At 35.1% G+C, this 23,799-nt stretch overlaps 1 protein-coding gene across 2 annotated transcripts in view; it reads right to left on the bottom strand.

Moving 5' to 3' along the window:
- Window positions 1–23,043, bottom strand: part of LOC138701910 (trypsin-1-like) — an 87,543-nt gene extending 64,500 nt beyond the window's left edge. The window contains exons 1-4 of one of the 2 annotated variants that reach the window (XM_069829275.1): window positions 23,022–23,043; window positions 16,525–16,644; window positions 6,799–6,869; window positions 1,606–1,694 (exon numbers count right to left, since the gene is read on the bottom strand). In XM_069829275.1, coding sequence (XP_069685376.1) covers window positions 1,606–1,694; window positions 6,799–6,869; window positions 16,525–16,585 — 221 coding nt within the window. In that variant the 5' untranslated portion in view covers window positions 16,586–16,644; window positions 23,022–23,043. Of the gene's footprint in view, window positions 1–1,605; window positions 1,695–6,798; window positions 6,870–10,521; window positions 12,340–16,524; window positions 16,645–23,021 lie in introns of those variants that run through there. The other variant, XM_069829283.1, reaches the window with a different exon arrangement.
- Between the last annotated feature and the right edge of the window lie 756 nt (window positions 23,044–23,799).

Below are 23,799 nucleotides of genomic sequence, written 5' to 3'. Positions count from 1 at the left end.
AAAATTCTAACAGTGGTATTAATATTATTAAAGAATGGCTGGATGCTCACTTACTTTCTTTGAACGTTTATAAAACAAAATTAATACCATTTTCATTAACATCACATGGCCTTGAGCAACTAGAAATAAATAATAATATAAGTATAACAATACATGATTGTAACCTACCTACTTGCTCATGTAACGCTTTGAGTATATCCTCACAAGTTAAATATTTAGGCATTATTATTGACCAACATTTAAAATGGGACAAGCATATCTCCTTTCTGTGTAACAGATTGCGTAAAACAATCCACAAATTTTCCATTCTACGTTCTTATTTACCTGTTTATGTTCTGCGTACTGTGTACTTAGCTCTGTTTCAATCAATAATTCAGTATGGTATTTTAGGTTGGGGAGGAATGGCAAAATCGACTCTCCGTCCTTTAAATTTGCTCCAAAAAAGAATTATCAAAATTTGTCTATATAAACCTTTGATTACCCAACAAAATTAATTTTTCAGGAATTTGGCGTATCAAATCTAGAACAAATTTATAAACAAACATTGCTGATTTACTTCCATAAAAACCACAATAAATTTAAATTTGATCCTCATGAATACCATACGAGACAAAACTACAGTTTCTTTCTAAATACTCCCAAATGCCACACAACTGCTGGATTAAAACACAGCAGAAATTTTGGACCCAAAATATATAATACATTAATTAGAGCTTACCCTGAGCTAAGTACACTTAACACACAGAGATTTAAGAAACAAATCAGTTTAATTGTTTAAGCTAATTGAGTTAAAAATTGATACTCTAATATTCATGTACTTTTGTATTTTCTATTTGTATATAGACCCTGTTATTACATGCTGTATGTATTTTACCATTTATTAATGTTATTGTGCTCAATGAACTCTCTTAATTTTGTGATATATTTTGTATAACTGATCTGAACTGCGCCCGAGCATGAGCTTCTGCTCTTTCGGGCTGCAATGCCTAATATAGCTCAAGTGTATAGTATTAAATAAATATTATTATTATTATTATTATTATTATTATTATTATTACTTGAAAATAAAACCAACGTGTGTGAAGAAAACCTGTGTCTGAAACTGTAATTGCCACTGGAGTAGCTCAGTCGGCTAAGGTGCTTGCCTGCTGATTCGGAATTGCGTTCGGATGCGGGTTCGATTCCCACTTGGGCTGATTACCTGGTTGGATTTTTCCGAGGTTTTCCCCAACTGTAAGGCAAATATCAGGTAATCTATGGCGAATCCTTGGCCTCATCTCGCTATCACCGATCTCATCGGCTCTAAATAATCTCGTAGTTGATACAGCGTCGTTAAATAACCAGGTAAAAAAAATATGCTGTAATTATTATCTATTGTTGATTCAACTTGACTGTTAGAGATTTGAACTTAGTTCGTCAGTGAGAAGGACAGAATCAATAATCCATGTGCGTAATGGTGTATCCTTTAAAAAAGGGTATAACTCATTGTCAAACAATATGCCTTAGACCCTTATTCCAGGGATATTCAAATTATGTTCTTATTTTCCAATTTGCTAAGTAAACGAGAGCTTTTACCAAATGTTGTATGGGAATAGTGTTACTTACGTCACGAGGCAGTGAGCCGCTGTGACCGCCCAGTCCTTGAAGATGACTGATGCTCCACACTTATGGGAACCAAAAATTTGCAGAGACAGCTTGAACACACGGTCGTAGGAAATATATCAGTTACTTGAAATGCATATACATTTTTGTCATAAAATTAAAATAATTATAGCTATAAGAAAACTTTAAATATATAGTTCGTAAGAAATACGAAAATACAGAAAAATGTCACTGTTATAGGCTGAATTCCATTAGGACTGGTAAATGACATCTCTGAACGGTAAAGATGAGATTTTTATTAAATTAATACGAATAATATAAAAAAACGACCATGTATTGTGGGTCCCTATCACCACGGCATGGCGCGTCCTCAGGTTGCGGATAGAGGAGACGGCCTCCAGATATGGAGGGTAGCTGCGAATATATTGAATAAGCAGTCGTGGACAGCCGATAAGGGGTGGTCCTCCAGCTTGGGGGTTGGGCGAAGGGCTAACAACCCATCACCGTAAAAAAACAGCTTGTTACGTATCCCTATAATAAGCCTCGGAATAGGACTGATTCTCTGGCACGACCACAGCAAAGGAATAAGGATTTGAGATTTGGCACTTGGAACGTAACTAGTCTTTATAGAACAGGAGGGGTAACATTAGTAGCAAAAGAACTAGCTAGATATAGAATAGACTTCGTGGGAGTACAAGAGGTTAGGCTAGATGGGAATGGCATATCACAAATAGGAGATTACTTGTTGTATTATGGGGAAGGAAACAATAATCACCAATTAGGAACAGGATTCTTTGTTCATAAAAGAATAAAATCAGCAGTAAAAAAGATCGAATTTATCAGTGACAGGTTATCATATTTAGTACTTAAGGGTAGATGGTGCGACATCATAGTTATAAATGCTCATGCTCCTACAGAAGAGAAAGACGACCATATAAAGAATAGCTTCTATGAGGAATTGGAACATACTTTTGATCAGTTCCCTAGATATCACATGAAAATTTTATTGGGGGATTTCAACGCTAAAGTAGGACGGGAGGATATTTTTAGACCAACTATTGGAAAAGAGAGCCTACACGCAATTAGTAGTGACAATGGAGTTAGATTAGTCAACTTTGCCACATCGAAAAATTTAATTGTCAAAAGTACAACATTCCCCCATAAGGATATACATAAATATACTTGGACTTCTCCAGATGGATTGACACACAACCAAATCGATCACATCTTGATAGATAAACGGAGACATACTAGTATAGTAGATATTCGAACTTTCAGGGGTGCAGACTGTAATTCTGACCATTATTTGGTGATTGGAGAATTAAGAGAAAGATTATCAGTAGCCAAGCGAGTAGAGCAACAAGTTAATATTACTAAATTCAATATTTTGAAATTAAAGGACGAGGAAGCTAAGCAAAATTATCAGGTCGAAATTTCGAATAGGTTTGCCACTTTAGAAAGTTCCGACGAAGTTGAGAAAGAATTAGATGTTAATAGCGTGTGGGAAAATATCAGAGATAGTATCAAAATTGCAGCTGAGCAGAGCATAGGTTATTATGAAACTAGGAAAAAGAAACCGTGGTTTGATGAAGATTGTTGCATGGTAGTAGAAAGAAGGAAACAGGCAAAATTGAAATTCTTACAGGATCCAGTTGAGGAGAAGAGAGATAATTATTTCAATGAAAGACGGGAAGCAAGTCGTACACTTAGGAATAAAAAGAGAGGTTACTTGAAGGAAAAACTGAATGAGGTAGAAACAAATAGTAAGAATAAAAACATTCGAGATTTATATAAGGGTATAAAGGAATTTAAGAACGGATATCAGCCAAGGGTAAACGTGATCAAGGATGAGAATGGTGACTTGCTTGCAGACTCTCCATCAATCCTAAACAGATGGAAAAACTATTTTGCGCAACTACTAAATGTACATAGGCCAAATAGAAATGATCGGGACGAAATTGAAATACAAACTGCTGAGCCATTTATACCCGAACCCACGCTTTCAGAAGTCGAAATTGCGATAGAAAATCTGAAAAAGTACAAGTCTCCAGGTATCGATCAAATTCCAGCAGAATTAATACAAGAGGGTGGGAGTGCATTATATAACGAAATTTATAAACTTGTACTTGCTATTTGGGAAAAGGAAATTGTACCAGAACAATGGAAGGAGTCCATAATTGTACCTATTTTTAAAAAGGGGGACAAAACCAACTGTGGTAACTTTCGAGGAATATCACTTTTGTTGACGGCGTACAAAATTTTGTCCAATATTCTTTTGAGAAGATTAACTCCATACGTAGATGAAATTATTGGGGATCATCAGTGCGGTTTTCGGCGTAATAGATCGACTATTGATCAGATTTTTTGTATTCGACAGATAATGGAGAAAAAATGGGAGTATAAGGGTATAGTACATCAGTTATTCATAGATTTCAAAAAGGCTTATGACTCTGTTAAGAGGGAAGTATTATATGATATTCTTATTGAATTTGGTATTCCCAAGAAACTAGTTCGATTAATTAAAATGTGTCTCAGTGAAACATACAGCAGAGTCCGTATAGGTCATTTTCTATCTGATGCTTTTCCAATTCACTGCGGGCTAAAGCAGGGAGATGCACTATCACCTTTACTTTTTAACTTCGCTCTAGAATATGTCATTAGGAAAGTTCAGGATAACAGGCAGGGTTTGGAATTGAACGGGTTACATCAGCTTCTTGTCTATGCGGATGACGTGAATATGTTAGGAGAAAATACACAAACGATTAGGGAAAACACGGAAATTTTACTTGAAGCAAGTAGAGCGATCGGTTTGGAAGTAAATCCCGAAAAGACAAAGTATATGATTATGTCTCGTGACCAGAATATTGTACGAAATGGAAATATAAAAATTGGAGATTTATCCTTCGAAGAGGTGGAAAAATTAAAATATCTTGGAGCAACAGTAACAAATATAAATGACACTCGGGAGGAAATTAAACGCAGAATAAATATGGGAAATGTGTGTTATTATTCGGTTGAGAAGCTCTTATCATCCAGTCTGCTGTCGAAAAATCTGAAAGTTAGAATTTATAAAACAGTTATATTACCGGTTGTTCTTTATGGTTGTGAAACTTGGACTCTCACTCTGAGAGAGGAACATAGGTTCAGGGTGTTTGAGAATGAGGTGCTAAGGAAAATATTTGGGGCTAAGCGGGATGAAGTTACAGGAGAATGGAGAAAGTTACACAACACAGAACTGCACGCATTGTATTCTTCACCTGACATAATTAGGAACATTAAATCCAGACGTTTGAGATGGGCAGGGCATGTAGCACGTATGGGCGAATCCAGAAATGCATATAGAGTGTTAGTTGGGAGACCGGAGGGAAAAAGACCTTTAGGGAGGCCGAGACGTAGATGGGAGGATAATATTAAAATGGATTTGAGGGAGGTGGGGTGTGATGATAGAGACTGGATTAATCTTGCACAGGATAGGGACCGCTGGCGGGCTTATGTGAGGGCGGCAATGAACCTTCGGGTTCCTTAAAAGCCATTTGTAAGTAAGTAATATAAAAAAACGAAAAACTTTCAGTATCTAGGATTAATGAAGCTTAGTATAAGTTACTTTTGTAGCTGCTGAAACTTCATTAAGAATAAAATTCACAAACAATTTAAACTTAGTTTAATTGATGCATCACTACACAATATAAATAAAAAAGAAAGAAGCAACAGAACTCATAAAAATTAAAGATATTCAATCAAACAGAAATATTATAACAACAGATCCTGAATTTAAACTATTTAAAGGGTAGTAAAATACCAACAAAACCAACCTAATTAGGACCTTTGCGTCCTCATTTGTTTTGGCCCAACAGTTCTCAAGACTCCTTTTAAAAGTATCTTTCACGTACCAAGTATCTGATTTCAGTAGCAGTTCCACATTTCTTCTTGTTCCAAACACTATCATTCATTGCTCATCATCTTCAACTTCATCTCCATTGTTACCATATAACAGATATTATCTCTGTTCAATGCTCTTTATATTGTTCAGCTACTTCAAATCATTATATATGTTGTCGGGTCCTGCATTCATGTTTAAAAGTTCTTTTTAAATTTTTCCCTTTCTGGTAAATGACTTTTAAAAGCTCGAAGAAACTCTTGACAATTCTGTGCAAATTAATTGAAACGAAGTGATCTTGGGATGGTCATTAACTTTCTCTTCAGACGATTTAATTTAAGTTCTTGCTCGAAACCATAAAATGATGGTCTCATTTTAACACATATTTAATTTTCTAAATAATTTGGTTATGGCAGTTGCTCTGCATTCCGGCTTCTTATAACAAGTCCAGTACTCTTCCTTCCTCTTGTATCCCTCCCATGGTACACATACCCATGGAAAGCAGTTTTTTCCTACCTCGAGGTGAAACAATAATTTCAGTGCCGTTTGGCATGTTGTTTCAAACATCAAAAATCATGCTCCTTCAAAAATTACACACACCAAAAATTTGATAAATGATGTTTCAATACAAAACCATGGTAACCATTATAATTATTGCTATGTATGCATTATTATCGGGGTATATTATGGTACTGGGGAGCAAACAGTTTTGGCAAACATTTCATGAGGGAAAAAAACTGCACAAGGAAAATTATCCTATGGAAGAAATGGCTTATGGAAGAAAACATTAGGGAAAAATATCCTCCAGGAATGCTGATAGGTCTGTATTCAGCATCTAGCAAGGAACTTGTAAAATTTTCTATCTTTAGCAATAACTCGTTATGTATTACTTTTGTCTTACATTTTCTTGTGATGTTTCAAATGCTGATCACATGGAAAAAGGGTACCACAACTTATGAAATCTTCACACAAAAGAGAATTGAACGAAACCAAAATGTAATTGTTTGTATGTTTAAAAATAAATTTGGGGACATGAGAGTACAACATAATAAAATTATATATCTTGATGACACATCCAAATGAAATTCTCAACATACAACTCAATTTCAGAACACACTCTTTGACTCCACATTACACTACACAAACACACCTCCACAGGAAACAAAACAAAAGGTGCCAAGACAAGCAACAACCAGTTCTGAAGAAGGCCAATAACAGGATGAAACATGTTAACCAGGTACGATAGAATTTAACACGAGAAAGACATATAAATACATATTCCGAAATAATAAAATTTCTTGCAATGAGTTTGCAGTTACCTGATAAGGGTAATCTTTGATGTCCACTTTTCTCCCTCCAACAATTCGTGAATATTCACTGTCAGTTGAACCTGAATGAAAAAGCAATTAGGCTATAATTACATTAATGCACATGTTGTTTCATAAATAATTCTCATTTTTAAACATTTCATTTTGTTTGAAATTGTGCTAGATACAATGTATTCTTCAAGAAATAGTAAAGGTTTGTCTGTTCTTCTGTTTTTGTTTTTCCAAACATAATGACGATTTATTCCAAATAAATACCTAGAATTGTTTACATGAAACATAGTTTCTTGTGTGAAAAATAACTGGTCATTATTTTAATAAACAACACCCATTAACGATTTACTTCAAGTGAAATCAGGATAAGATTTATTTCATACATCTGTGGTGTTTGGTCAGAACATGGTAACTCCAAAAAAAACTCTTTTGAGATACAAATACTTTTATTTTCACTATTCCTTTAAAAATCAGAATTACAGTTTACATACAATGTGAATGAAAATAACATAGATAGGGCACTGTTTAATCATGTGCACATGCTCATGCTTTTCTATAGCTTCTAAGCAGCCTACTGGCAAGTATAGCCTAGAGAGCAGAAAATGGTCATTTTGGAGTTATATTCTGACCAAACACCACATAGGCTATATATTTCATTGTAAAAATTATGTTTAAAAATTAATATTAATTCTTAACTGTAATGTACTGTAAGTACCAGTATGGTTACTTAGTCTTTCTAGCAATCAGTCAGGAAGGAAGAATAAAATTCACAAGTAATTACAGTCCACTCTGGATATAGTGAACTCGGTTATAGTCAACTTCGGCTATAGTGAACGTAAATCGTTGGTCCCGACCCGCATACATTAAAAAGTACATTAATATTTCCGTTTATAGTGAACCCTCACTTCGGTTATAGTGAACCTTAAAAATTGAAGTTACAAGAGTTGTATTCCAACAAATTCTTATTGAAATCAGAGCTTCTTGTATAAAATTGAAAGAATGAATTGAGAACAACATTAAAGTTTCTTACTCCTTTAGTCAAAGGACAAAGGTAGGATTAGTGATTCTTAGACAATGAGCTGTACTGTAAATCCAGGCAATCAGTGACTACCTTGCCTCACTCCACCGTCGAAGGCTTGATTCTGTTCTCAGGTACTCTCCTCTACTATTATTTATAATCCTCCACCGTCAAAGGGTTGCCTTTTGTTCTCAGAAACATTTCCATTATGAAGGATAGCATCGAAACAACAGCAAATGAAATTGCCTTCTTTTATTAAAAGGGGACGGACATTATGTCCAGGGCATAAATGAAGGTAAGATTCGATGGCTTTCGAACTCCATCAACCCCTTCCCAATTTCCATTAAGTGAGCCGGGAAATTCCAAGGCTGAGTATGCAGTCACACCAAAACAGTGTTTTTCATTTCTACCTGATCAGTCTCTTTCTAGTGTTCGAACAGTGAATGTACTGCATAAAAAAGTCGAAGCATAAAGTGTTTTCTTTGGAAGATAAGCGAATATTATAAATGACACTGAATGTAGTCTTTTGCAAGCAGACGTGAGTCGACAGCATAGTTTAAGTAACTGTGAGTAACAGTATACAGTATAGGCCTACAGTGTAATCCGTTCACAAAAATGAAATATTTTAATTACTGTAAAGTATTTTAATTTCTTGTTCACAATTTCATTCATTCCTGTCATTTAAGGTTAGGGGAGAGACACTTCGGATTTAGTGAACCTCGGATATAGTGAACGAAATATGCAAGTCCGCAGAGGTTCACTACATCCGGAGTTGACTGTACTTCTATCAGAGGTGGCAGGAAATTAATCCATAATGGATTCATTTATTATAGAAGAGATTCGAAAAACGGGAAGGGTTACTGGCAACGTTCGCATAAATCTGAATGTAGAGCAACAGCAATAACAAAATAGACACTTTATCGGTTCTGAAAGAGAGTGAACGTCAACATGCTCGAAATCAGGAGTGTGTAAAGGCCGAGCTCATGGTTCAGAGATTAAAACGAGTAGCTACTGAACACCCAGAGTTACCACCAGCACAAATTCTTAAGCTACGGTTTCGCTACGGCGATCTTCGCCGAACGATCATTGCTGATGTTCTTGGCTGGGATTCCTTCCCATTGATTTGAATGTGCATGGTTTCTTTACAGTGAAGATCGTCAACGAACATCGCTGCACTCGACAAACATCATTGGAGTCTGCCTTTGATGCAGAAACCTGGCGATAATTCCCGCGAAAGCAATTGTAAAATTACAGTAAGTCATGAACTAAACTATTTAATAACATCTGATCTACACGTCATTATACATACCATAGTGACGGTAACACAGAATTCTACAATTCTACAATTTCCCAACTAACGAAGAGGAGATATTAATTGATTAGGCCTATGTCTCCATACACAAATCCCTGTTCGACATGAGCCAAAAAGAAGAACCAATGTAAACAATAACAAATCTATATCTTGCATCAACCAGAGCTAATAATACAATTGAGTAAAATGATTTAATTTATAATTGAAAAATAAGGAATTGCTAATATTAGGACACACCATGCGGAAGCAAAAGTTAGAGTATGAAATAGTAAGTGAACTGGGATGCCAAGCAAAGGAGAGAAGTGCAACAACCTCCTTCTCACATTATTTTTTTTGTAATATTATTCATCAAATACATGCTCCTAAATAAAAAAAATTAACATTGTAAAAAGTAAAAATAAAGTATTTATATCATTGGTATTTGAGCCATTCAGAGCAGAAGTGGTGTAAGTCAAAAATGGGTAATGAGGGTTAAAGTAAACATTCTGTAAAATATAGTGCAAAGTAGCAATTAATATTCAATTTATTTAAACTATTAGTAGTCAGTGGATAGCACGAAGGATATATTAATTAATTGCTACTCCGCGCTATATTTTACAGAATTTTTACTTTAAACCTCATTACCCAATTCTGACGTACACCACTTCTGCTCTGAACAGCTCATTTACCTTAAAGTTACTGTTAATCTTTCAGCTGGGTCTAATTTTACAATATCATTTTCAATTATTATTCGGGAGAAAGTCAGAAATATTCCAGGTAAGTTGGTCCTTATCGCTAGGTTAGATTTAACAAAAATAATACCACAAATAGCTAAATCAGTACCTCTGGTTCTATAAAAAGTAGGTCAATGAAATTTTACAGGTGTATAATGAAGCCATTTGCTACATGAAAATGTACATTTTATTTTTAAAGTCACTGAAAATTAAAATATATATATATATATATATATATATATATAAGTTATTTTTAGGTTAATGAATTTTTTAAAAATATCTGCTAAATGTCCACACATAGGTGCATATATTTCAGTTACCATATATTGGAGAGTAATAAAACTTTGAACTATTAAACTATTATAGGCTAGTTTATGGTTGTATCACTCTTCCATAGTAAATTAAGTTTGATTCTTTGAGTTTTTAAATTAAATTAGTAATTTAATTATTTTGTACCAAATTTTCATATTTCTTTTTGAAACCTAATTTTCTCATAAATTAATTAGTTCTGTACATACTGGCTCAATTTTTGTAGGGCAACTCTGAAATGCCTATCTAACTAGGAACGTGCCCTGAAAATTTCAGAGTTCTAACTTAAGTAGTTTTCAAAAACATGCATCAACGTGTTGAAAATTGTAATTTTCAGAAAATTCAATTTAAAAGTTAATGTGTGTGCATACCTTAATATTTACAGCTCTAGAACCTCCAAGCACCATAACTGTCCTGCTCATCTGTTTCCTTATCTTCTCTCTTTCTCTTCTTTCCTATCTTCTTCATCCTAGCCTCCTTTGCCATGTTGTCTGCTGCCTTTTCTGCCTTGTCAACACGCTCAATGTCTCTTAGAGCAGTCTTTATATTTTCCCAGCTTTAATGTCCATACCACAGTCTACTATATACAGTCACGAAGCTTGAGTTTTGAGGGTGCTAGAAACAATAGACTGTGACGGTTCTATTTTGCATTGCCTGTAATGAGGCGATAGTAGCGATCGTAGTGGTGAGCAACTATCTAATGTTTGCATATTTACTATGTATTGAGCTTCGCGACTGTGGTCCATACCTTCCAAAACTAAAACCCTCTTACAAGCACCATCATTGAAACAAATAGGCCTAAGTGCATCTAATGCACCAATCCTCAAAGTCTTACCACCTACAAAGACAGTTTTTGGGTATTCGTTGCCAGATGCAACTATTAAGTGTTTCATTTTGATTCTGGGTTTTTCCAAGAAGTCACTTAGAGAGAAGAGTTGGATGTGCAAGATCTCTGTAGACTGGCTTTATTGCATCACTCACAGCAGCTGGCAGAGAATTCTTGTGAGTGTACTCACTCCCTGTTTCCAGTCAACGTTGGTAACGACACCAAGAGTCTGGACCGTTGGGGCATAAGTTGTGATATGGCTCATCATCAGTGGACTGTTTATAGAAAAATGTTGCCCAAACAGCTCTTTGCATCTGTTCTAAATTTCCAACATGATCTTATTGCCATTCCATAGTAGTTTTGCAATTGATCAATAGCAACATTGGTTAGTCGTTCTCGACCATTTATTGTTTTACCATCTGCAAGCTCCACACTTTTCATATTTTTGCACAACTTTCTTAGTCTACTGCCCATTCTTTTCTGAATATGCCTATGCATTCTAATTTCTGCATTTCTACATCATTACCATATTATGGTCTGGCACTCACTACACTCATGAATAGTTACTCTGATGACTCCATTCAAGGAAGTGTGCGCCCTCTTATGCCATGTACCATCAAATATGGCGGTAATGTCACTAGACCCTTCCAGTTCCTTGGCTTCTTTAGATGCATTTAACATCGACCCTTCAAAAACACTTTCTAAACTTTCAAAAATGACACCATTATATCTCTCAAATTTAACTGGTGGAGGAGGGAGATCCATTATGGCACAGAATAAACGTACTGATTCCCTTCCTTTCCCAATGCACCTCAAAGCATAAGTGAATCTAATATTTAGGCTATAATATTTGACATCTTCTTTAGACTTGTTTTAGAAGTCATTGTGTATTTCACATAGTCACAAAAATTACACTGTAACAGCAATTTTGAGGATAAACCTCTCCTCCTTTGTTTATCTTCACTAATGTACACACTGTTTATGTTTTTGCACTTCGAACACAACACATTTTTACTGATAAAAGATGAAAGTATATCTATATCAATAATAATATTTCCACTGTTCACTGAAGCACACTGTTCATTTTCACTACTTTTACTATCAAATAAGCATGACAATTTCTTTTTAGAGGCACTACCAGATGACGAAGAGGAATTTTTACTGTCACAGAGGTTATGTGGCCCATGTACTGGCGTGCACTCGGTATTATCAGTCACTTTCCTGTACTTATTCCCTCTAAACCTTCGTTTAGGATTACATATTTTTGTTCTACCCATATTTTAAAAGTAAAACACAGTAATTACACACTAAATAAATAAAACTGACATATACGAGACTTAAACATCAACAAATGTTCACTATATACATACACGCCATGAAAAACAAAGTCGTGTTCCTTTGTGACTAACAGCTTTCCAGAGAGAATAGACTTTCCAAAGAGATTGCATATAAATCACTAGTACGTCCAGTAATGGAATATGGTGCTGCATGTTGGGATCCTTACAGATTAGAACATTAAGACACTGGAAAAGATTAAAAAACGGGCTCTCAAGTGTTGTCGGAAAAATTCATCATTAAAATGGGACACACTCACGGACAGGAGAACGCGAATTCGATTATGCGCAATGTTCAAAACATACAGAGGTGAGCCTGCCTGGAGAGTAGAGAGAATAGACTTTATAATCAGGTTGAACACAGAAACAAACTCAAATTACCACATTTCTGTTCCAAAGTAAGAAAGAAATGAAGTTTTCTTTGGTTTCACAGATTGGTGGGCATGGTCATGATTACACATGGATTCAAATATTGCATTTTAAAATGCTTTATAGTAACCCTAGATCATAGAATAGATCATAGAAGTCTCTATGATCTAGGCAGTAACAAGACATACAAGTTATATATATCAAATTGTTCAGAAAGAAACGGTCTTTCACATAAGAAAATAAAAAAAAGAATGCATTTTTTTTTTACCCTCATAACGACCAACTTACCATTAGGTGGGATCATTTTCAAGATGTCTCAATATATAAATGAATTAAAACAGGCCTCCATATCTATTTCTAATCATATTAGCTGGTACATTTAAGATCCGAACTTGTTTTTCAAAGCAAAACTTTTATTGTAACGTTATCAGATTATCATCCATTATTAGCTGATCAGGCATGGTTAACTATATAAAATAATTTACTATCCACCTACGAAGTTCGCCGGTAAAGAAACCACTCTTAAACGATGAACACTGGCGATTTCAATCGTCATCGATGTTCGTTCGGCGAAGATCGTCGTAGACAAACCAAAGCTTTAGGGTGGAATTACCACTTACTGTATTTCTTCAGGAGTTCTAGCACAACTACCAGAATGCGAAAATCTGAAGAAAAGTATTCAACGAATTAAGCAGAGGGACTACCCAATGAAACAAGAACTTTACAAGAACTTGGTTTCATTCCAGAACATTTTTAAGTACCCCAGCTGGTGAAAACTTCCTGATCCGTGATCATGAACATCAAGGCGAACGAGCAGTGATTTTCGGGACAACGCGAAATTTGGAATTTCTTAATAAATCTGAAACATATGTTGATGGTACTTTCAAGAGGGCTCCAAACATGTTTACGCAACTTTTTACAATAATGGAGTAGTAAAATTAACGAGACCAAATTTTTCCGTTCGTTTATTGCTTGATGTCGTCTAAATCAGAAACCCTATTCCAAAATGTAAAAGACGCTATTCAGAAACAGGATTCATTTTCAGCCATCATCATGAATAATGTGTGACTTCGAACTAGGTAGGCATATAATTAATGCAACAATTTCTACTTTCCCAGAGTCCTGTATCAAATGGTGCTTTTTTCATTTGTACCAGTCAGTGTACAGGAAGGTACAAGACGAGGGACTACAACGCCAATACAGTGATGCAAATGACAGTACATTAAGGGACGTCTCCACTGAAAATCATGAAAATTGTCAAAAAAATTATTTGCTATTTCACTTCCTCAGAATGTATATTTTCATACCCCAAATGGATTTAGTTCAATTCTGATTACAAATATGTTAATTTTCTTTTAAAATTGAAGCTGTAAGAGGACGTGGTACTTCAAGAGCTGTCAAAATTATTTTCATCAAATAATTCTTTTTTACAAATTTCTGATTACAAATCTAGTAACTTTTTTGTTCTAAAGTTGGCTCCCTGAAGTTACTAGATGAATGTAGCGGAGATGAATTTTAATAGGTGTATGTTACATAAATATTCATTTTACTTTCAAATCCATTTTTCCGTAAGTTTTTTTTTCTTGATTCATCACCAACTGTTTTATGCCAAATATTAATCAATCTGGATGAAATTTTTACTGCAAGTATTTATGATGTAGCTGCATGTTTCTATGCAAGTAAGAAGTACTGCTAGTTTATTTTATTAATATTTTTCATGAATTATAGAAAACATAATATTTTCAAAACTTCAAAAACATTTTCAGTAACATGGGGCTCCACCCCATTACTATGGAGCAGTGCGTGGCTTCTTGAATGCAGACTTTCCCAATAGGTTGTTCGGAAGAGGAGAACCCTTGCCTGGCCACCTAGGTCAACCGACTTGACGCGCATTGACCTTCCTCTGGGGCTTTGTGACAAGTGTTGTGTACCAACGTGGTACAGTTGACACTTTGAAAAAACTGAGACAACGCATTATAAATGCAGCTGCGCTAATCACTTCACAAATGTTATGGAGCACTTAGACGTATACATGGTAGCTCCAGGCGCACACATGGAGTTGCACTGACCATTCTCCGAAAGTCGGAGAGTTTTTACATCAAGTTATACAAAACGTTATGTTATAAAACCATTATTTATACTTTAAATTAACACATTTCTTGATCCCTCTAAGAGGGACACGGTGTAGTACTTTTAAGCCCTTTAAGACAGAGACGAAATCCTTTTTAACTTCTCTGCCTACACAGATGATGCAATGATTAATGAACGCGCCTCGAAGGTTAGTTCTTAGTATTTATAAAAGTTAACATTTTTATGGGTTTTTCATTAAATTGTTTTTTCTCTGAGCTTTGCCTTTAAATTATATCCATTGGATCTATCAATTTCACCAGTACTGACCTCGCTAATACGACATAATTGGTTTCAATGTTAAACTGACAGGAACATAGATTAAAGAAAAGAATAATAATACAAATTAGATTTTACTAATGATACAAAACACGTCTATTTTACACACAACGCAGTCAATAATAATCGGACTGATATTCATATTTCACAGTTCCTTCTTCTTTGATTTTGTGTTATAGAATGGCCATTCTGTTCACACAATGATAATCAATAGTGCTTCGAAAGATTTTCTTGTCGATTTTCAGATGCGTTTATAACGGTACGATCGTTGTGGGATGAAGTCACCATAAACACATTGAGAAGTGAGAGCGGGAATTTACATATAAAGTTCTCATACGTTATTTGATTTACTGTGTACAACGTTGTTGCTTCTATGTAATATTGATATTTATCAACATCAACACTCATTTAATGGAAAAAATGATAGGTATTTATTTACATAGATTATTATTATTATTATTATTATTATTATTATTATTATTATTATTATTATTATTATTATATTAATCTTGGAATCATAAACATGTTCCCGAGAGACATTTTATAATAGGCTAAATTCTTGTTTGTTAGCAATACTAGAAATAATAACCAGTAAAACAAAACACCTACTTGTATTTAAGTACCGAACAAAAGTGATATATTCATAACGGTAATGATGATGATGATGATGATGACGGTGATAATAATAATAATATTAATAATAACAATAATAATAATAATAATAATAATAATAATAATAATAATAATAAAACATTAACTGATTACATACTTTTAACACTTCGTATCACTTAAGATTTAGGCCTAGTTATAATAACAACCATCTAGTGCTAATTGATAATCCGTGGCGCTACAGCCCGTGAAGGGCCTAGACCGACCAGCCGGCTGCTGGCCTCGCGCCTACATGGCGAAACAAAGGTGGACGATCATCCAACCAGAATGGAGGTATCGTGTGGTTAGCATGATGATATCCCCAGCCGTTATAGCTGGCTTTTGCAACCGAATTTTGCTACCTATCGTAGTCTCCAAGTGCATCACGATGCTGGGTCGGCACCAGTTCCATACACTGGCCGAAATTTCATGAGAAAATTTCTTCTCCCATGAGGACTCGAACCAGCGCGCATTCCATAATGCGGGTCCTAGGCAGGATGCCTTAGACCACGACACCACGGCGCGGGACAGTGCTAATTGATAACTAAGGTAATTTACTAATTAGTTTTCAGTTTAATACTACAGAGTTGTTATTATAACTATATAATAAGGTGAGTTCACTCAGGAAGCAGTAGCTAATATTGTCACATACTTATTAATCATGCAATGATTTACTTAAAATCATACAAAGTTCATTTATCTAAGTAGTACAGTTTCTAATTTACTGATTCAACACATTTTATGCTACTAAAGAACCGGAATCCTATTACTTATAAACATGTTTTACTTACATGTGCAATAGTGGGCACAGAATGATAACAGAACCACTACCACCGGTTTCCCGAGCATCATGATTCAAAGCAGACAGCCAAAGTATTGCTCTCCACAGATGAGGCAGCATCTTTGCAGTCCTGCGTAAAACGAAGTTCAGTTGTCTCAGTGACTAATTATCACGTGATACTAAGCTCTTGGAGAAAATTTCAAAGCGAAGGTTAGAGTGGGAAGTGAGAAATCCTAGCATAAATTATTCCAGTTTTCACCTGAGTCTTTAAACTTAATTAATACTCCCATTGTACAGATTATCATTATGATTATTTTAATAATAATGATGACGATGATGACGTTGATAATAATAGTATCACTACAGAAATAAGACAGTAAACACACATAATGAAGTCACAAAACACAATGAAGTCCACGATATTGGCTGTTTCAGTAGAAGGGCTTGTGTTGAAGTCTTGGGAATATCGTCGTGTCATGGCTTGTAGAACGGCTCCGATTTCATTCATTCCCTTCGTGAATATCAAATTTTGCCGAAGGTTAAATACATTTCGCTGGTGCGTGGTGTTGGCCACATAATTCCTTCGAGGGAGTTCTACCTCCTTGTTTCCTGAACTGCGAATTAAAACCTTTATTTGAAATAAAAAAAAGTGGAAATTTCTTTTGCGTTTAATTAATTATCTTTTAGGCCCATTCACAATAAAAATTAAATATAAACGTAACATAAACACAGGCGCATAAACGTATGCCACAAACATAAGAAGTCAGTTATCATTTACAATACAGTTTTAACGTTAACATAGAAACATAAACGTGGGCGGGAATCAAGGATATCGAATGAAGAAAACAAGAATTGCATAATGATGACTGATGATGTAGCTATTTAATTTCTGTTTCTACTAACTACAATGGCTTCATTATATGGCTTTCAAGATTTAAAATCAAAGAAACACAGATGTAAACGATATTGCGTTCATCCATTGAACCAGAGAAGAATAAAATTAAACTTTTATAACCTCTTACAGGAAATGAGAGTTGATGATTTTCATTATCTAGAAAGAATATCAGGGAGGTAGGTCGTGATGCTGAGGACTGAATTAACTTTGTTCAGGATAAAATTCGATGAAAGAATTATGTTAGGTCGGTAATGAACCTCCAGCTTCCTTAAAAGCTATTTAATACATTCTTCTACTGTGTGATGTTTCCAAATTGGAATCATCCGCTTCAGTGCCTGGCCTTCGGTTCAGCGAGTACTTAACCCTTTCAGCCCTCACTTTTTGAGGAGAAGGCAAAGTTCATCCTTCTCCAATGATACCAAACTCTGGACAATTGCACATGGACAAAAGTAATCTCAAACTAACTGTGTAAAGTAATCCTGTACTTCATTACGAACAGATTTTACAGAACCAGTTCTAAGTTTCCTCGCGTCTCAAGAGCCTAACTGAATAAATTAATTGAGAAAAAATTCTTAACTTTAAAAAAGGTATCGTTGTGTCTGAACATTACAGGCAGAAAGATTCAAGATATATGACAGCTATTCGAAAGTTTACAATGAAAGTCGTGTCATCTTCAACAAAAAAGTGAATTCGGAAATACTAACAAAAGGGTCAAACGTATTTCTACTCGGAACCTTTAAAGTTATTCCTAGAATTATCGTCCAGCTTTTTACAGTTATCGGACTAGATAAAAATCTAATCTCATTTCTGGCCAGATGTAAAAATCGATACCTGCAGCACTTGTTTATGCGTTATTGTCAAGTGGAAACACAATTTACACAAAGGTGCTTAAAAAAATCCTGAATGTAATTCGTACACTAAGAATTCAACCGATGCACACACAATTAGACATGTACGTGTTTGAGAATGTAGGACTACTCAAACAGTGCGCACACGATATTACCTGCAAGCAGGATTGCTTGTAAGTTCCTTTACCTGGAAGAATTCGTATAAAGACGTATCGACGGTGTAAAGCTGCAGAAACCTACAGCAAATGAGCAGAGAGACACGTTAAACTGATTAAACTGTACACACACATCAGTAACTCTAACATTCGCAACACCAGATGATTTAGAGCAATCGTGTGAGGTAGGTAACATCTGACATCATATTGGACGTATTCCGTTATTTTGTTCTGCATTATAAATCCTGAAATGGACAAGCGGAAGATTTACATCACAATAACAGGTTTTACTGATTTAGGAAACATCATCTCTGCTTTTATATGCCGTTATTCGAAATTCAAAGGAATACTAAATTTTTATTACCAGAAATAAGAAAGGGAAGAAGAGTGAAGGAACAACCAAGGAAGCAAGGATAACAATCCAGGAGAGGATCACAGCTAGTAAGAAAGTCTCCTGCTTCAATCCTTAACACATGTCGGAATGAATGCATGTGGAAATTGATGGAGAAACACTACGCGTTCTTGCCAGGGAAATTGGGGCTGAGAGGAAGTGTCTATGTGAGCTCCAAGCCTGTTGCCCACTTGTCTCACTCCGATTTTCACCGTTTCATGAAGGTTCTGCTATCTGGTAGGATGGAAGAGAAGGCCTTATGGCCTTAATCCTGTCAGATTAGATAAATAAATAAATAAATAAATAAATAAATAAATAAATAAATAAATAAATAAGGATCATTAGAGAATTTTGAAGGAGAAATCCGACAATAGACATAATCTAATAGCTACTACAAAGACATGCCGGCTTAAGACAGTCACCGTCAGATAAGACGATAATGGGCGCGGGCACATTTTCCCCACCGCGGGTAGCAGTGAGTGGGCTATGTAGGAGAGGTCACGTGACCATCATTGAGTAGTGGCTGAGTGTGGACGTGTGCTGACGAAGGGTGGCACCGAACGGCGTAGAGAGGCAATCGACCTGTGAGCTGGTGGTAAAATTGAAGTTACAATATAAAATGGAAAAAGTGCTAGAACGAGGTGAAATGATAGAGAATGGAAAGTTAGAAATTGAAGATTATTGATTCAGAATAGAACAGTAAACTCGAAGAAACAAATGGATATAACATCACAAAGCTAGAAGTTTTGAAATGGAAAACATCAGTGTGAAGATTGAATATCTGCTACGAAATAATGATCAAATGAAAGAAAATTAAATATTTTGGAAATAAACAAAGAAAAAAGAATTTACTAGTTTTCTGAGTAGGAGAAGAGGATCGTGAACACGAAATGGATACATATGTGACTGTTTGCAACGTGTGAGAGGAGATTTTTGGTATCGATGTGAGGGTAGCCCACATTGAACAAACTTACAGACTACAGAAAGGAAGATTCAGACCTGTTCTAATAAGATTAGTAAGTATGAGAATGAGAAGAATAACCTTAAGTAATTTAAGAAATTAAGGAAAGCAAAATTAAGGGTTGAAAAAGACGTGAACTATGAAACAAGAAGCAGACCCAATTACTGATACCGTTTATGAAGGCGGCTAGGAGTAAGGGACATTTTGCTAAGATCTATGAAAATAAATTGAAAGTCAACAGGAGGTACTGTGACCTGGAGCTTTGTTATGAGAATGTAAATCATCCGAAACATGGATTAAATAACTTATCAGAGAAACATCAGAGGCAGGCAGAAAAACACGCGCAGAGGGAATCGAAAGCAGAAGTGAAGAATTAACACAAGCGAATAAAGCAACCGACTCCAAAAGACAACATGGGAGTTAATGTGGAATATGTAGTGGATCAGTGGCTGTGCAAGGTCCAGACTAAAGAGAATAAAATGCTCGCAAAGCAAATATGAAAATTCAAGGAAAGATGGAAAAGCAATGGTTTGGTTTAATCACGAGTAATGATACGAAACAGCTGTTATAATCCGAACATGACGGGAAGCATGGAACAAAAGATTATGAATCAGGAGCCGGAGCAAGAAGGCGACACATGCAGAAAGAAGACATCGAACAAGGAAGAAAAAATCGTAGCATCAAGAAGAATCATACCAAGTTAGGAGACAAAGAGAAGCACACTTCAAAGAAGAGTGGCATAAAGGACACAGTTACAAAGAAGTATGCGAGTGTTAGGGCAAAGAAAGGTTTAATTAAACTGTGTAAAGATGAAAGAGTTTAGTGAAGAGGGAGGAGCTATTGATGCATATGAATCAAGTGACGGGGAAATAGAGCAAAGAAGAAGAGAAGAGAAGGAGAGGAATCCAGGGTTGGGAATAATAGGAGAATCATCTAAGGTGGATATGGAGAGTGAAAGGGAAGGAGTTTTTTCGAGTGCAAGTCTAAAGCCTTGGTTTTTCTGAACCGACGCATGCGAAGTGCGAGGTGCGAGGCCCGCCTCGCACAAATCCGGACTACACGAAAGATAGTGAGTGGTTTCTATAACTGCGAGGTGCGCAGACTTTGCATCTCGTAGTTATAGAAACCATTCACTATCTCTCGTGTAGTCCGGATTTGTACGAGGCGGGTCTCGCACCTCGCACGTCGCATGCGTCGGTTCAGAAACACTTAGGGCCGTACTCATAGACATTTTGAGCGCGGGTTTTCGGTGGATGATCAGCGTTTTTCGTATTCATAAACCAGTGTCAGCGATAGGATATGATTTGAATTCTGTACAAGTAACCAGTGGATAGCCGGGGCTAGCTTAGTACGCTCGTAGCGCGTACTGCGAAATGTCTATGAATAGCACCCTAAGGCTTTAGTGTAAGCTGCGAAAGGGAGTGCGATGAAGAAAAGAAAGAAGAAGACGAATATATAACAGTGAAGGATAGCGGAGACGATTCAAGTCCAGAGACCGTGGGAGATGTTGATAGATTGCTAAGTATGTTTAAAAAAATAAAGGAAACTTGTAAGAGATTTAGCGAGATATTAGATAGATAAAGGAACAAGGAACTGCAGTCAAAGACGTGTGAATTGTAATAAGCGAACTAAAGGAAGAATCTGATATAGTCGGCGGTATTTAGATGCGCGAGGATTCGATCAGTAAGTGTTACTGAAGTGGAACTGAGAATAAGATAGAGCAATAATCAGTTAAGTGTTAAAAGGAGAAGATAAATTGAATAAATCAGTGAGAAGAAAAGTAGTAAAAAGATAGTAAGGCTAAAATGAGTTAAAAATAGTAAAGAATATTGAGTGTTTCATGTAGTAGAGAGAGGAAGAATACGGGGAGTGGGGTAGGTAGAAAGTGAGTGCAAATAGGGAGATTGAACCATAAAAGCTAGCCAAGAAAGTGAAAAAATGGTAAGTGAATTAAAAAGTGACAGCAAGAAAGTATTAAAAATATTCGAACATTGGAAAACTTAATAATATAATATGGTAATGTAGACGAAAAAGCAGATAATTAGTGAATATTATTCAGAGGTAAAAGAAAATTACAGGTAATAGTAACGAAAGGTAGTAATGTTAGCAGGGGAGGATTAGTAGTTTGTAATCGAAAATTTTTCTAAACAAGTGTAATGTAGACAGTATTGCATATTTATCGGGAATGGGATAGAGGGAAGATAAAGAAGGCGAAGAGTTTAATGTACTAAGTACTTTATGTCATAAAGGATGGAGGAAAGAAATACTCATAGTAGTCTAAAGTAGAGTTTAACTTTATGTATTGGATGACATGAGAAAATATAGATAAGAGATGAAATATAGTAGGATAAGTGACTGAATGAAATCAAGTGTCCTGGTGGAAAAGGCCGAATTGTCCTATCTCTGCCAGTTAAAATAAAACATTATTATTAACGTATTATTATTATTATTATTATTATTATTATTATTATTATTATTATTATTATTATTAATGTACAGAAATGTGAGAAATACTACTACCTGAAAGCCATATGATGATAATAAATGTGAATTTGAATAAAGAAATGATTAGTAAAGTTTTACATCTCTTGTTCTGATATCATGTATAACTCATCGATTCTAATTTCAATAACATGCCTGACCCAAATTTGATTTTTTAATTTTATTATTTTTTTTTATAATATAACGCTTCTACACTTAAATTCTATTTCATCTTCGTCTATCTTGCTATTTAAATAGTCAAGGTATGATAGTTTTATATTCTCAATGCTTTAACAATATCCTCGTTTCAAATATTTCATCCTTTCCTTATGTATGACAAACATACTCGTAAATATATATATATATATATATATATATATATATATATATATATAAAGTATAGAAAGATATATAGATTATAAATAGATACAAACAGATACAGGCATATAGAGATAGATGTACCGATAGCTACTGTAAATAGCTAGATGGATGGATGGACCGGTGGGTAGATGAGTGGGTGGATAGATAAGGTAGGCAGGTAGCTATAATGTTTTCGCGTAAGAAAAATCCTAATCTAAACAATAGCACGTAACTGAAGTGAGGCTTCATTGGCCGCAGCTTGGGGCCATAGATTCTCCCGCCCACTTTTGTACATTCTGTTTCATGTTAAACCTTTCCTGTTACTCGTCAAGTAGACCTAACTTCACTATTATGCACTATTTTGCTTAGGAAACTTTTACTTTATAATTACTGTAATTAAATTATTTTAAACTTACGTGTAAGGTCAATCGCTGCCGGACAAAGGAGTTATTCCTTCCAGAATGAAGAAGCGATACTACAGTACCACGTGAATAACTACGAGCTCAAGTGACGCCAGCTTGTTACAAGAACAGACTACCTCGATATTACTTTTGGTATTCATTCGCGTTCATAGTAAATAACAAAATATAAAAGTAGCTTTTCTTTTACATAGCATTTTACATATAAGTGAAGTTATGTTTTTTATCGTATTTAACAACTAAAATTCAATTTTTTATTTTCAAATAATACAAGATTATGTTTTCCAAATATGGAACTATATTTTCCTGCGTTGTGTGAGTATTTCGACTGGGAGCCAATCACGGGAATGACAGCAACGTGCTTGTGTTTACATTAGGATTTTTCTTACAGGGAAAACAGTATAGACGGGCGGACGGACGTATAGATAGAAATAATGTATATACGTAAAGAAGTATAGAGAGCAAAAGAGACAGATTTATTTACAAATTATATACATACATTAGATAACAATTTTAATTTTGAATCGAAGTTTTATGTCTATAATTCACAGAAATAAAACTTTTATTGATTTTTAAGTGCTAAGCAATAATAAACGGAGAAATAAATGATTGAAAAAAAACTAAAAAGAGAATCTATGTATAAAAGTAGAAATAATAATGAAACATTTTGATTGATGGATAGACGCATTAGTGAATGAATAGTGAAACAAATGAATTAATGATTAATAAATAATTACCGACTGTCAAAATGAGTAGTAGTGAAATTCTGAAAGAT

This window comes from Periplaneta americana, chromosome 1 (genome assembly GCF_040183065.1).
Source record: "Periplaneta americana isolate PAMFEO1 chromosome 1, P.americana_PAMFEO1_priV1, whole genome shotgun sequence".
In the NCBI taxonomy this organism is placed as follows: Eukaryota; Metazoa; Arthropoda; class Insecta; order Blattodea; family Blattidae; genus Periplaneta; species Periplaneta americana.
The sequence above is the reverse complement of the archived record's forward strand: the minus strand, read 5'-3'. Positions and strand labels throughout refer to the sequence as shown.